The sequence below is a fragment of the Corythoichthys intestinalis genome, chromosome 4 (assembly GCF_030265065.1).
Source record: "Corythoichthys intestinalis isolate RoL2023-P3 chromosome 4, ASM3026506v1, whole genome shotgun sequence".
Taxonomy (NCBI): Eukaryota; Metazoa; Chordata; class Actinopteri; order Syngnathiformes; family Syngnathidae; genus Corythoichthys; species Corythoichthys intestinalis.
In genome coordinates this window covers 36,027,856-36,043,219 of record NC_080398.1, presented here as the reverse complement: position 1 = coordinate 36,043,219, position 15,364 = coordinate 36,027,856, and the positions used below count along the sequence as shown (strand labels likewise).

The 15,364-nt window shown below is 39.9% G+C and overlaps 2 protein-coding genes across 2 annotated transcripts in view; one reads left to right on the top strand and one right to left on the bottom strand.

Moving 5' to 3' along the window:
- Positions 1-1,121: 1,121 nt before the first annotated feature.
- On the bottom strand, positions 1,122-6,877 carry snip1 (Smad nuclear interacting protein). Its single transcript, XM_057833207.1, has 4 exons — positions 6,587-6,877; positions 6,297-6,420; positions 1,662-2,200; positions 1,122-1,587 (listed from the first exon to the last, which is right to left on the bottom strand). The coding sequence occupies exons 1-4, from the start codon at positions 6,730-6,732 to the stop codon at positions 1,329-1,331; spliced, it is 1,068 nt and encodes a 355-aa protein (XP_057689190.1). The 5' UTR covers positions 6,733-6,877; the 3' UTR covers positions 1,122-1,328.
- A 743-nt stretch (positions 6,878-7,620) lies between these two features.
- Positions 7,621-15,364, top strand: part of dnali1 (dynein, axonemal, light intermediate chain 1) — a 10,985-nt gene continuing 3,241 nt past the window's right edge. Inside the window, exons 1-4 of the mRNA XM_057835295.1 lie at positions 7,621-7,745; positions 7,942-8,060; positions 8,130-8,299; positions 13,181-13,359. Coding sequence (XP_057691278.1) covers positions 7,665-7,745; positions 7,942-8,060; positions 8,130-8,299; positions 13,181-13,359 — 549 coding nt within the window. The 5' untranslated portion in view covers positions 7,621-7,664. The remainder of the gene's footprint in view (positions 7,746-7,941; positions 8,061-8,129; positions 8,300-13,180; positions 13,360-15,364) is intronic.

Sequence of the window (15,364 nt, the reverse complement as noted above, 5' to 3'; positions counted from 1 at the left end):
ATTCACAAATGGGTCACGAATCCACTCCTTCGCAGTTCGTGGGTCTTCGAGGTTGTCGGCTCGTCAGGTACCCTTTTCGCCATATAAATATCCTTTTCGCCGTAAAAATATCTCCAAAGACATCTGTTTTCCAGTTATCTTCGCTCGTGTGGAGGCTAATTATTTCCGGGAACAAATGTGCTGCGCCCGCGGCCTATTAATACGCTATTATCCGGGACAAGCGCACATAGATATATTATATACACAAACAAGATGTACTGCTAGCAGTCCAATCAATGGACTTCTATGACAACACTGTAATCTGTCCCGTAGTATTATATCTAGAGTAGACAGAGATATTGGTGTGTTAAGCAGGGGCACAGGGTTAATTCGGCCAGAATGCGGTCGTTATTAAATTATTATTTCTGTGCGGCCCGGTAGCAAATGCGCCACGGACCGGTACCGGTCCGCGGCCCAGCAGATGGGGACCCCTGCTCTAGAGTAGATCTGCATGGAGGAATGGGCCAAAATACCAGCAACAGTGTGTGAAAAGCTTGTGAAGAGTTACACAAAACGTTTGGCCTCCGTTATTGCCAACAAAGGGTACATAACAAAGTATTGAGATGAACGTTTGGTATTGACCAAATACTTATTTTCCACCATGATTTGCAAATTAATTCTTTAAAAATCAAAATTTTTGTTCGTACTAATGTTTTTTTATTGTATCCGTTATTTAGTTTATAGGTATATCTAGGTTTTTTTTTTTTTAGGAATATGTGTCTGAACGATTTGTTAAGAGCGTTGTAAAAAAAAAAAAAAAAAAAAACCTTAGCGTTTTATAGCATTTAAGCTAGCGGACTTTTGCTATGTAAGTTAGCCAATTTTTCTTTTGTTGTACATAGATCCTTGTTTATTTATTATTTTATACCGTTTGAAGCTCAGCTCAGGTATTTTAATTTTCCATGTTCCTTATCCGATTACTCGATGATTCAAATTAACTAGTTCATCGATTAATCGACTACTAAAATAATCGATAGCTGCAGCCCTATCTGATATAATTTTAAAATGCTTTTATCGCAAAGCCGATAATATTGGACAACTCTATGGATTACCAAAGGTAAAAAAATTTCTGGAGGCGGTCCGATACTCAACAGTCTTTATTTACAGTACAAAAATGTAAATTTACATGACTGCATTGAGCCCAATGACGGGAGAAAATAAAATCGCCAAGTGTAGCTCTATTTGTACACAATCACGTCATAATTGAGCGCATCATTCATGAGGTAAATGTTCCATGTCCATTCTCTGAAACAAAAATACGTTAAAAATTTTTGATACGGATTTCCTTCTTACTCATCCAGGCCTTCGTCCTCCTCTTCTGGTTCTTCCTTGGCATCCACCTCGCTTGTGTCGGAAAATTCATGCAGCAGGACGTATTCGCGGCTGCTGAAGCCGAACTTGAGCACGTCCTTCTCCTTGAGCTCATAGTAGCGCTGCGCCTCGATGCGCTGGTTGTTCAGGTACGTGCCGTTGCCCGAGGCCAGGTCGATGATGTACGGCCTCACGCGACGGCCTGTGGTGCCATCCGCCCGAGTGAACTCCACCACTCTGAAGGGGAAATAGAAAATAACACACTGAAAGGGCCACATAATGTAAAATTGACTTCCAATTCCAATTCTTACCTGTACTGGAATACCGCATGCTGCTTAGAGCATGACGGGTGATCGATAGGAATGTCGGCGATTTTCCGCTGTCTACCCAACAAATAGGCACTCTGTCTGTGAATATACATGACGGGAAGCTGCTCGTCGTTCTTAAACGGGTAGAGCCGCCATCTCCGCTTGGGAATGCGCGCCTCGGGAGGCTCGTTGTACTTAATCACCACCCCGCGGAACGTGTTGGTGTCTTCCGTGAGCGCCCCCGACAGGCCGAAGTTGGGCTTCTCCTTATCGGCGGCTTCCTTCGGGCTCTCGCCGGCCGCCTCCGGATGGCCAAAGTCTAACTCCTGGTTCTCCTCGCGACGTTGGCGGTTTTCCCTCCGCTGCTCGTCGTGCCGCCGTCGCTCGGCTTGCTGTGAGGCGGCGGCGTCACGCTCGCGGCGTCTGTCGCCGTTACGCTCTCTTTCCTGGGGACGATCCGATTCTGATCTGTTGCGTCTTTCTTCCGGCTGCTCGTTTCTTCTTCTGTGGTCGTCTCCGCCAGAACGATGCTCGTCTCGTTCCTATTAAAATTGGTCATAAATAGAAACTAATTTATACACAAACGTCAATAAAACAATCATCAAAAATGTTAAACACAGTTGTACCCACAAGGACACAGGACCTAGAAGTATCCTGAATTATCAGTCTTTTCAGTTACGAAGAATAGCTCGTAAACGGTGCCAATGGGTTTTCCCATTGGCAGTGTATCAAATACTTGTTCTCCCCACTGTATAAACCGGCGTCACCAAACATGATCACAAAAAACTTAACCACGCATCGCTCCTGAGTCCTCACAAATAAAACATAAAATTTTGTTTTTTTTTTCGGGCTCGTGCCTACAAATAAAACATAAAATTTCATTTTTTCAGGCTGGGCAAGCAAATCAAAGGGAGTGTGTAATAGTTAATAGTTTGAAGTTGTTTGTGTGTTTTGCTTTTTTAGACAGTTTACAATATTATTTGCATGTTTTACTGTCTGAATATGACATTTCTAGAGCTGAAACGAATACTCGAGCAACTCGAGTAACTCGAGTTTAAAAACTGATCCGAGTAATTTTATTCACCTCGAGTAATCGTTTCTTTTGACAGCTCTAATCATCACGTTTTGCTCGGACTACTTTTAATGCGGGACAACGCGCTGATGTCACGTGCGCAGAGGAAGCAGCAAAAAAAAAACAACACTGCAGCCGACAGCCCCTACAAACGACGCCGACGTTGCTAAATACTAGCCCGCACGATGGTTGGTAGCAGTTAGCGTCTGATGAGTCTTATAGAGATGACATGTTTGTAGAACTAGAAGCGCATTGACAGACTTGGCCGCGTCTGGGCAGCGTTAGTAAACAGCCGACATCTTAAAGCAGTAGAGCGCTAAACGCTAATAAAGAGCGCTAAAGCGCTGATAAAGAGCGCTAAAGCGCTAATAAAGAGCGCTAAAGCGCTAATAAATAAGATTAATGTTACTGTGACTAGCTCACGTAACGTTAGCCCTGCGGAGGGCTATGTTTCTATTAATTATGACCACTTTCGATGCGTGGCTAACGTGTCTTACATACAGGCTTTAACATAACATGGCGTTGTGGAGTAATGAGGATGTAAAATAAAAACTCAATAAAGCTAACTATCAATTTTAGCTCAGTAGTCATTGCTGGATAAAACACCAAGTAGCACTAGTCCCTAATGTGCTCCAATACAGCCTGTATCATACATTTATTTTGAACACTGCAAAAACTCAAAATCCTATCAGGACCTAAAGTTTAGACCAGTACTTCTCAAATAGTGGGGCACGCCCCCCTGGGGGGGCGCAGAGCGATGCCAGGGGGGGCGCATGTGTCCTCGGGGAACATGCTTTTTTCTTTTTTTCTTTTCTTTTTTTTTTTGCCGGACTGGAATAAAGTGTACTTGCACATCCACTCAGTGGGTGGCAGTGGCGCTCTCATTTTCAGAGTGCGTGCAGTATTTTTGAACTAAGGAAGAGCACTCAGAGTCAGCACACAGAAAACAGATATGAAGAGCAGTGCGCCGCCGCCGTTTTCGAAAGCCGTTTTCTGACCGGTGTAGGTTCACTATCAGGTGTAGGTTCATTATCCTCTTCCCCTCACCATCCACTCGCTCTCGCTATATGATTGGCCGAAGAGTCGAAATGCTCTCCCGTGATTGGCCGAAGAGTCGAAATGCTCTCCCGTGAAATGCCTGTTTAAAAATGTTCCCGTTGTTACTTGTTGCGTTCGTTTAAAAGTGCTCATTTAAAAAGGAAAATCGATGGATGATACTACACACAGAGCGTATTATTAACAAATTCTAAAGTTGTATATTCATATAGCGAGAATAAGGAACGTCACTGACAAGCGCAGGCCCCCGCGAGTGGATAGTGAGGGGAATAGGATAGTGCACCTACACCTGACTCACTCACGCAGCGACCCACTGTCTTGTCCGGTTCTCACGTCGCCGCCCGAGAAGTGCCATTTTCGGCTTGGGATCGTCACGACGACCGCCCTCACCTACGGTTCTACCTCGGCTGCCGAGAATGCGCTTTTTTCGTGCCGTTTGCCTTTTAGCTTTGACTTTTAATACAGTGGGGTGATGAGGAAAGACTACTGTTTACTGTGTCTGAAAATAATTATAGCGGACTGCCAGAAGCCAAATCAATTAAGACGCCACTTAAAGACATTCGACCCCAATCTCATTGATAAGCCGCTTGATTGTTTTTCAGCGAAAACGTGACGAATATTGCCAACAATAGTCCTGCTTTGTCAGTGTTATATCAGTAAACCAGTGAGCATTGTTAGCATGCTCATTGCAAAATGACTCCACACCATTGCAAATGAGGTAATACTGAGTGTGAGCAGCAAAAATAAAAACTGTCCTTCTGTCCAAGGACACTCTTTTTTTCCTTTATTCATTTTTGTTTTTTCGGTCAAATTTTTTGGCATATTGTCCTCATGAGTAAATGTTTCTAATCAATTTGAATTTGTTATTATTTACAGATTTTATTACATTTTATTTTTCTGTATCAAATGGTCAAAAATACCTTGAGTGTATTTTTACAGTTTGAATATGACTTTTTTTTTTTTTAATTCAGGCAAATTGATGCACGTCAAGTCTTCTCTGTTACAAACAAAACAATGTTAATAAAGTTATACTTTATTATAAGTTGATCTGTTACTTTTTTTCTTTATTAGGAAAAAAAGGACACAATGTTAGGCAGATGCGTATTTATAATAATAATTTTATAGACGAATAATACTATTTACAGTGGCGGCAGAGAGTTTGGGGGGGCGCGAAACATTTACGTCTTGCTTGGGGGGGCGTAACAGAAAATAATTGAGAAGCACTGGTTTAGACTAACTTAATAACTAGAACTTAAAAATGGCTTGACACAAATAGAAATTCAATTGAAACACGTGGGAAAAAATCCTAACTTTTAAGTGATGTGTGTTATCAAGCGTAAAGGCATTTTTAGGTGTGTATATATATGTATATATATATTTTTTTAATAAGGTCGAAAGGTTTTTTGAGTGAAAGCAGTGAATTAGTCTTTTTTTTAATTCTAGTTACATCTGAGACGTTGGCTGTTTTCAACAATATACATCGAAAATAAAGACATTGAATGACTGATAATGGTTCAAGATTAGATGAAAGGTCTTGTTTTCTCATGTATATTTATAATTGCTCTTCACCTAAAAATGTATTTGTTTTATCCGATTACTCGATTAATCGATAGAATTTTCAGTCGATTACTAAAATATTCGATAGCTGCAGCCCTAGTCATTTCTGTTTGTTATTAATAATGTTTTTGTGTTTATCATTTAATAAACAGGTCAGTTTCTTGTTACCAACCATTGTGTTATTCAAACTCACCTAATTCAGCTGGCAAGTTGTTATCAAGACTACTAAAACCCTTTTCATCATGAGTCTGACAACTAAGTAAGGAGGATAAATAACTTTAAACTTTAATAAATGCTCAGAGAGGCCGGTATCGGCCAGTATCGGTATCGGATCGGAAGTGCAAAACAATATCGGTATCGGATCGGAAGTGCAAAAACCTGGATCGGGACATCCCCACGCCAAACCCTTTTTGTGTTAGATCTTGTGACTATTTTGCAGCGTTGGTCTACTGCATATAACCCGTTTTGACCATAGTATGTAGAAAGGACAAAAACGCAGATGACCAAACCTGCTGTTTCTGTTGAATCATCAAATATAAAACTATGCAGTCTTATTTTTTTCTGTTGAATGTTTATCCTAACAAATTAAATATTATCAAGCTTCAAAACGTTTCATTGAGCATGTTTGGCTGTCAATGAGACATCAATAATACAAATTTTGTCAATTTTTTTTCTGGATTTTTTTAGTCTTTTTGGGTCCAAAACGTTGACTATAATTGGTCAGTGAAGAAAACAACAGTTTAGACATGAAGGTTATGGTTTCCTGGAAAAATGGACCCAGCTAGGCCATTGTGAACATTTTTTTCTATGAAATTCAAAGGCATGCAAATTCGGACAAAATAGGCTCAGATGTTAAAGGGTAAAGGTAATGTTAAAGGTAAACGACCTGATGTTTGTTGAAATATGAGCTTGTTATAACGATCTTATTTCCGAATATTTTTGGAGGAAATCACCCGCTTCAACTTGACATCGGCACTGCGGTGTGGACTTCTCCTTCGCGGGGATCGGCTTCCTCGCCTGGCCGGGGAGGTGGTCTCTCTCCTGCCATCCGAGCGGTCCCTTGACCTGACAGGCGACCTAAATTAAGCACACAAATACATAACAAGCCTATAACATATACAATTTTCGAAGTGTAACTACGTTTAAAAACGAAAGTTATCAACCAAATCGACGCAATGCCATTTTTACCCCGTCTTAGGGCCAAATAACGAAACAAAAGTGAGATAAAAATGAGTAATTAAACCTGCTGGCTCGTCTTCTCGGAGGACTTTTGTTGTCAATTGGCGAGCGGCGTGTTCTGTGCGGCCTTGCGGGGCTTAACTTCTCTTGTTTCACCTTAACTTTGACTTCCGGCGAATCCCGTCGTTTGTGTCGTTTCTCTTTGGCCATTTTTCTTTTCAGTAAGAAATAGTTGGTTACGTTGTCAAGCAGTTTCGCTTAGGCGTACATGTTTGAAAACAAACCAACGTCTGCGCTAGCTAACAAAATTACGTTTCCCACTTCCGCTTCCGGTGGGATGCGGAAGCTTTTGCCTTAAAGAAACGCTGACTGTCGTAATGGTTCCACAGTACTTTTCTGCAAATAGCATTTTTTTCCGGTGCAAATGTAAAATATAAAATATGTTTAACCCAAAATAATGACTTACATATATGTAGAAAATACACAGTGCAAGAGAAAACATGCTAAAACAAGATAAAAACATGTATCTCCTTTCGATTTCACACGGCGCGAACCCAAGCCTTACCATAGATATCATATATGTGAAACTAGATAATTAATACGTTCTGTGAATCAACGTGGACAAGCGTAGTCGCTTGTCGGCCGTTTTGCGTCGGAGCCGATCGATAAATATATCATTATAGTCAAAAGAGCAGGTACTTTGAAATAGGTAAAAAGTGTTTAGTTTTCAGCTAATTTTCAACGGCGTGTTTCTTCTGAAACGTCCGAGAAGCAAAATAAATACCGCATAGTTGACATTTATAACATTTTCTCACGGTCCAGCTTGAATTTTGGCCGCATTATTTTTCTTATAAAGCAAACCCGTTGGCAAATCCGTCTAAAATTCTATGAATTAAAAGCATTTTAGTGGAGAAAACCAATCACATTACGTCCGCTGCAGTAGAGCCCGCCAGAAGTTACCCGACACAAGATGGCCGCCGGTTACTTACACCGCCTACTAGACAACCAGCCTTATATACGTGATATCTATGGTTGCCATAACGAACAAAACGTCAACGCGAACTTTTTTTTCCTCCATAGTCAGCACCTGTTGGGAGTTTTACAGAAAATATAAATCACGTCACATCATTAAAGGAAAAAAAATGAGTGCGCACACGGAATCACTTCTAAAATACGACACTCCGGTTTCGGTTGGCAAAAGTACAGTTAGAAAATCAGGAAAGGTAAGGGGAATTTTTTTTTCCTAATTGAGGAAAATGTGTGAAATAGAATGATGACTAACTAATAATTGATCATTATTTCACATATAACCATACACAGTCTAATCACGTTTTATTTTTCTTCCATAATACTTATTCTGTGACTCAAAATGCTTGGGAAAAACCCTGTTTAAGTGAATAAAACTCAATTTCTCTACAGGGACGTCCATTCAAAGTGAGCCAACATCAGCCAACGGACTTCCCTGTACCCCCTCCCCCTAAAACCAAATCAGCATCACCTGAAGATGAGGAAATCCTCAATGTCATCTTTCCACCCAGGTAAGTCATCTCCACTCCTTTCCACATACCGTTTAACAAACCCCCATCAGACCCATATTTTACATCAAGGGAGTGGATGGAGGGCACCCAGCTATGGATACAGCGGGCATCCAGTACGCCGAGTACACGAGCCGACGTGGTCAACCTGGAAGAAGCGCTTGACAGAAAGTTGCAGCAGAGGCGAGCCTTGGAGACGGGCATCTGTCCTATCCGGAGGGAGTTGTACTCACAGTGCTTTGGTAACTATGAATTAAACTGAAAGTGGGGCTGCTCTCCCAAAAGAGGATGGGAGAGTAGCCAAAGAGTTTACTGAATAAGAATAGCATTACTTCAAATTAATAATTACTCAAGTAAAAGTAGCCATCCAAAGAATGTACTCAAGTACAAGTAAAAAAAGGTATGCGGTGAAAAGAACTCAAGTAATGAATAACATTCTGCTACTTTTTTTTTTAAACAATGGTTGTGTGTTATTTTTTTTCTCAGCACGTCATCTACAGTATATGAATTGTTATTACCATATTATCAGAGGTGGATGAAGTAGCCAAAAATTTTACTCACGTAAGAGTAAAGTTACTTCAAAATGATAATACTCAAGTAAAATTAGTCATCCAAATAAAAGTATTTAAGTACAAGTAAAAAAGTATTTGGTGAAAAGAATCCTCAAGTAATGAGTAACATTGTAACTGCTTTACATTTTTTAAGCAATGGTATTTTTTCTCTCTCAGCACAGACTATATTAACTGTTGTTATAATGATACTGTACAATAACCCATTACATAACCACATTCAGCCAAAGAAACAAAAAATTATTGAATTCTGGCGAAAGAAAAAAAAAACACTGAAATTAAGCATTATTCGTCAGAAGAACAGGAGAAAACAGTTCCTAGTTTGAATAGTAAATAGTTCTTTCATAGGTATATGAAATTAAAAGGATCATATTCTACGGTTTCCCGTGGTCAATCGGTGACAAATAAAAATTGGGAGATGTTTAAATCCACAGGTTCAAATCATGTTGAGGGCAGCATTCAATGTCAAATACCTTCTTTTTTACGGTGCTTTAAAGACTCCACGTGATTTAACACTCTAGCGTGACCATAGAAGGGCAAGCTTGCGTCTGATTGGTGTAATGGAGTCATGTGATTATTGTTGCGACTCTTATTGGTGAAACTGGTAGCACTACTCTTGGCATCGCTAACAAAATAAAAAACAAAAACAAAAATCTAATATGTAGAATAAAGAGGAAAAATGTAACGACTCTTGTGTAGCCCAAACTAGCGGAGTAGCATTTTTTCTTCACAAATCTACTCAAGTAAAAAGTATGGCTTAAAAAAACTAACACTGTTTTCTGAGTGAATCTCAGATCCATGTGGGCTCCAGTAGGTCTCCTGCAATATTTGCGGTGACTGTGGTGTAATTCAATGGAAGATTCATCTGAAAAATCCACCTTTTGCTACAAAACAGTGAAGTTTGGTGGTGGCAAAATCATGGTCTGGGGTTACATGCGGTATGGGGGTGTGCGAGAGATCTGCAGGGTGGAAGGCAACATAAATAGTCTGAAATATCAACAAATCTTAGCTGCCTCTTACATTCCTAACCATAAAAAGGGACAGATTCTGCAGCAGGATGGTGCTCCATCGCATACTTCAATGTCTACCTCAAAGTACCTCAAGGCAAAGAAGATCAAGATCCTCCAGGGCTGGCCAGCCCAGTCACCAGACATGAACAGGATGAAAGAGGAAGCATGGAAGACAAAACCCAAGAATGTTGATGAACTCTGGGAGGCATGCAAGACTGCTTTCTTTGATGTTCCTGATGACTTCATCAATAAATTGCATGAATCCTTGCTGAACCGCATGGATGCAGTCCTTCAAGCCCATGGAAGTCATACAAAATATTAAATTTGGATCTCACAGCACCACTACTTAATTCGCTTATGTAACATATTTTTGTATTTGAAGTACATTTTTTGTTCAATTTTCACACTACTTTCTGTAGGTGACAAAACTTTTGTCTTGCCAAAATTTGATTTCATGTCTTCATTAAATGATATTTTTTCAGTGAAACAGATATATTTTTGTACATTCAACATCATTTGGGAGGGTCTTAGCTTTCATATGAGCCATTTCTGAAACCAATTGAATAATTAAAAGTCAGGTTATTAGCAATTGTTTCTACAAAATGGATAAGCGACAAGACTTTTGTCAGCGACTGTATATTGTAAAAAGTACAGTAAGTGTATACAGTGGGGAGAACAAGTATTTGATACACTGCCGATTTTGCTGGTTTTCCCACTTGCAAAGTATGTAGAGGTCTGTAATTTGTATCATAAGTTCTCTTCAACTGTGAGGGACGGAATCTAATACAAAAAAAAAAAACAGAAAATCACGTATGATTTTTAAATAATAAATTTGCCTTTAATTGCATGAAATAAGTATTTGATACATCACAAAAATGGAACTTAATATTTGGTACAGAAACCTTTGTTTGCAATTACAGATACCAAACGTTTCCTGTAGTCCTTGACAAGGTTTGCACACACTGCAGCAGGGATTTTGGCCCACTCCTCCATGCAGATCTTCTCCAGAGCCTTCAGGTTTCGGGGCTGCTGCCGGGCAACACGGACTTCCAGCTCCCTCCATAGATTTTCTATCGGGTTCAGATCTGGTGACTGGCTAGGCCACTCCAGGACCTTAAGATGCTTCTTACGGAGCCACTCTTTAGTTGCCTTGGCTGTGTGCTTTGGGTCGTTGTCATGCTGGAAGACCCAGCCACGACCCATCTTCAGGGCTCTCACTGAAGGTAGGAGGTTGTCAGCCAAGATCTGGCGATACATAGCCCCATCCATCCTTCCCTCAATACGGTGCAGTTGTCCTGTACCCTTGGCAGAGAAGCAGCTCCAAAAAAATGATGTTTCCTCCTCCATGTTTCACGGTTGGGATGGTGTTCTTGGGGTTGTATTCATCCTTCTTTTTCCTCCAAACACGACGAGCCGAGTTTAGACCAAAAAGTTCAATTTTGGTCCCATCCGACCACATGACCTTTTCCCATTGCTCCTCTGGATCATCCAGATGGTCAGTGGCAAACTTCAGACATGTCTGGACATGCACTGGCTTCAGCAGCGGGACCTTGCATGCTGTCTTCACTCCGAAGCGTCTACTTTTTCCAAAGCTAGACAGCTAGTGAACGACGCCTTAATAATCAGACTTCTTCCTTTTTCATCTGATTTACTAATAAAATAGCCTCAAACCATTGTCCTCTTTAGACCGTCGTAAAACTACAAAAAAAAGTACACAAGCATTGCATTAGCAACAACGTTAGCTTAGCACGCTATACAGGTTCACTAAACATAAACAAAAAGCGTCTCATACAAAAAATAGAACATTTCGCTTACTAACATAATATGTACATTCTTTACAACAACCATACTTACGGACAAATCTTGTCCAAGGATCATATAAGCACAACATTACAACGTAGGCGTCAGCCCGAGACGTCGTGCAGCCATATTGAACTGGCAAGAAAAAAATAAACCATGTTGCAAAGCGACCACAAGAGTTCGCTGTTAGACAGCACTAAAAGCCTTGCTGTAAAACTTACCAAAAGGCGGAATACTGTCTGAGCGGGACATGTGCGTTAATTGTGTCAAATATTTTAACGTGATTAATTTAAAAAATTAATTACCGCGCGTTAACGCGGTAATCTTGACAGCCCTAGTTTCCGATGGTTTTCTTCGAGACTGTGGTTCCAGTTCTCTTCAGGTCATTGACCAGGTCCCGCCGTGTAGTTCTGGGCTGATCCCTCACCTTCCTCATGATCAGTGATAACCCACGAGGTGAGATCTTGCATGGAGCCCCAGAACTAGGCAGATTGACCGTCAACTTGAACTTCTTCCATTTTCTAATAATCGCTCCAACAGTTGTTACCTTCTCACCAAGCTGCTTGCTTATTTTCCTATAGCCCATCCCAGCCTTGTGCAGGTCTATTATTTTATCCCTGATGTCCTTACACAGCTCTTTGGTCTTGGCCATTGTGGAGAGGTTGGAGTTTGTTTGAGCATGTGAACAGGTGTCTTTTATACAGGTAACAAGTTCAAACAAGTGCAGTTACTTCCAGTAATGAGTGGAGAACAGGTGGGCTTCTTAAAAAAGAACTAAGAGCCGAAATATTTAATAGTTGGTAATGTATCAAATACTTATTTCATGCAGTTAAATACAAATTTATTATTTAAAAATTATACTATGCGATTTTCTGGATTTTTGTATTAGATTCCGTCCCTCACAGTTGAAGAGAACTTATGATACAAATTACAGACCTCTACATGGCTTGCAAGTGGGAAAACCAGCAAAATCGACAGTGTATCAAATACTTGTTCTCCCCACTTAAAGCCCTATAAATGCATGTTATCGTTAGAACTTTAAAGAACATTTTGAAACGTGAATAAAATAGTAATTATTTAAGTAACATAATACGTACTGTACATTCATTCACTCCCATGATACGGGTGTGTGTGTGTGTGGGGGGGGGGGGGTTGTGTGTGTGTGTGTAAGTGAACATACGCAGATGCAAATGAAGTGTTTATTAGTACATTTTTAGAACTTATGCACTGAGGGCACCGAAGTTTAGCATAAAGTAGCGAGCGATCACGGTATACAAAAATCGATTTCAGACTATGAAATTAAACCTCATGTCCAAAGAGCACGAGTGCCGTCTCGTGGAGAAAAAAAATCCTACCATGAAATTAAAACGAACATATCTCTGGTTTTACGTAGTCCATCGTTGCCAAATAAAAACTGGTAGAGTGGTTGAAATCCATGCCTTCTTTTAAGTCATGTTGACTATGTCAAATAGTTAGAGGAAAAATGTAATGACTAGTTTAGCCCAAAGTAACAGAGTAAGACTAGCGTTTCTTTTTCACAAATCTACTCAAGTAAAAAATATGGCGTGGTAAAAATCTTGGATGTAGAGTACGTTCTTTTCAAAAGGTTATTCATGTAAATATAATGGAGTAAAAATAACCCAACTCTTTCTCCCGGTCAAAATGGATTGGACATCTATCTACGTCAATGGCAGTTAATGTTTAAGTTTTAATGTGGATAAAGTGCTTTTATTTATTCCTTTAGACGAGCTTATCCGACAAGTGACCATCAACTGCGCTGAACGAGGCCTTCTGTTACTGCGCGTCAGAGATGAAATCCACATGACAATCGCCGCCTACCAGAAGCTCTATGAAAGCAGCGTGGTATTCGGCATGAGGAAAGCTCTACAGGGTGAGCAGGACAAAGTGGATATGCGGCAAAGAGTAAGCAACTGAATTTGCATCACAAATTTGGATTAAATCCTGTCTGATACTCGGGATTTACTAGGTACTGTTGCGCTGCATGTCCAGGAGAGGGCAGCCTTAACAGGGATTGCATTGACACAAAGATTTACACAATTACACCATGTAATATTTGGGTACTGAATCAAAATCTGACCTTAGTTTTTTTCCTTTATACTGTTTTTTTTTTTTTTTAAATTTTATTCAAAATGATTGAAAAGCGATATTTTTACCAAAGTGGTTACACTGCAAAAACACATCTCCTTAAAACTAGTTAAATTCCCTTGTTTTCAGTGTAAATCTACTAGGAATAAGTGAAATTATCTGCCAGTGCTTCAAGTAATTTTAACTCAGATTTCTTGAAATAAGAAAAATCTTAAAATAAGCTTTACATACTTATTTTAAGCAATAAATTAGTATATTGAATCTTAAAAAGCTTGTTTGTCAGAAATGCTTTTAATTCAAGGATATTGTTCAAAACATTATTTAAAAGCATTTCGTTCTTGGTTTAGGTGAAAAATTACCAACTTTTAGATGTATGGTCTTAATAAGAATAGTAATATTTGCCTAAAGTACGTGGAATAATCTGACACATTAATCTGTTAACTAGTCTCTAACACTCAAAACAAGATGGAGAAAATTATTTGCCTAGATTTAAGAAAATAATTTGATTAAGAGGTTATAAATTTGCAGTGTACATACCGGGAACTTAAATAATAGCCCAAAAGTATCAAAATGTAACAAAATCAGGGGTGAAAGTGGGCGGAACGGTCCAGAACGCCGTTCCGGTATAAAATTCGGGAGCGAAACGGTGCTTTGATCCTGAAAAAAATGATGGCAACTGTAAAACCTCCATGTTAAAAAAATAAAAACTGCCAGACATGCATCTCCAAGACGAAAAAAAAAAAATCTACTAACGTCAGATTTACATACATACAGTGCCTTGCAAAAGTATTCGGCCCCCTTGAATCTTGCAACCTTTCGCCACATTTCAGGCTTAAAACAAAGATATGAAATTTAATTTTTTTGTCAAGAATCAAAAAGTGGGACACAATCGTGAAGTGGAACAACATTTATTGGATAATTTAAACTTTAACAAATAAAAAACTGAAAAGTGGGGCGTGCAATATTATTTGGCCACTTTACTTTCAGTGCAGCAAACTCACTCCAGAAGTTCAGTGAGGATCTCTGAATGATCCAATGTTGTCCTAAATGACCGATGATAAATAGAATCCACCTGTGTGTAATCAAGTCTCCGTATAAATGCACCTGCTCTGTGATAGTCTCAGGGTTCTGTTTAAAGTGCAGAGAGCATTATGAAAACCAAGGAACACACCAGGCAGGTCCGAGATACTGTTGTGGAGAAGTTTAAAGCCGGATTTGGATACAAAAAGATTTCCCAAGCTTTAAACATCAAGGAGCACTGTGCAAGCCATCATATTGAAATGGAAGGAGCATCAGACCACTGCAAATCTACCAAGACCTGGCCGTCCTTCCAAACTTTCTTCTCAAACAAGGAGAAAACTGATCAGAGATGCAGCAAAGAGGCCCATGATCACTCTGGATGAACTGCAGAGATCTACAGCTGAGGTGGGAGAGTCTGTCCATAGGACAACAATCAGTCGTACACTGCATAAATCTGGCCTTTATGGAAGAGTGGCAAGAAGAAAGCCATTTCTCAAAGATATCCATAAAAAGTCTCGTTTAAAGTTTGCCACAAGCCACCTGGGAGACACACCAAACATGTGGAAGAAGGTGCTCTGGTCAGATGAAACCAAAATTGAACTTTTTGGCCACAATCCAAAACGATATGTTTGGCGTAAAAGCAACACAGCTCATCACCCTGAACACACCATCCCCACTGTCAAACATGGTGGTGGCAGCATCATGATTTGGGCCTGCTTTTCTTCAGCAGTGACAGGGAAGATGGATGCAGCAAAATACAGGAACATTCTGGAAGAAAACCTGTTGGTATCTGCACAAGACC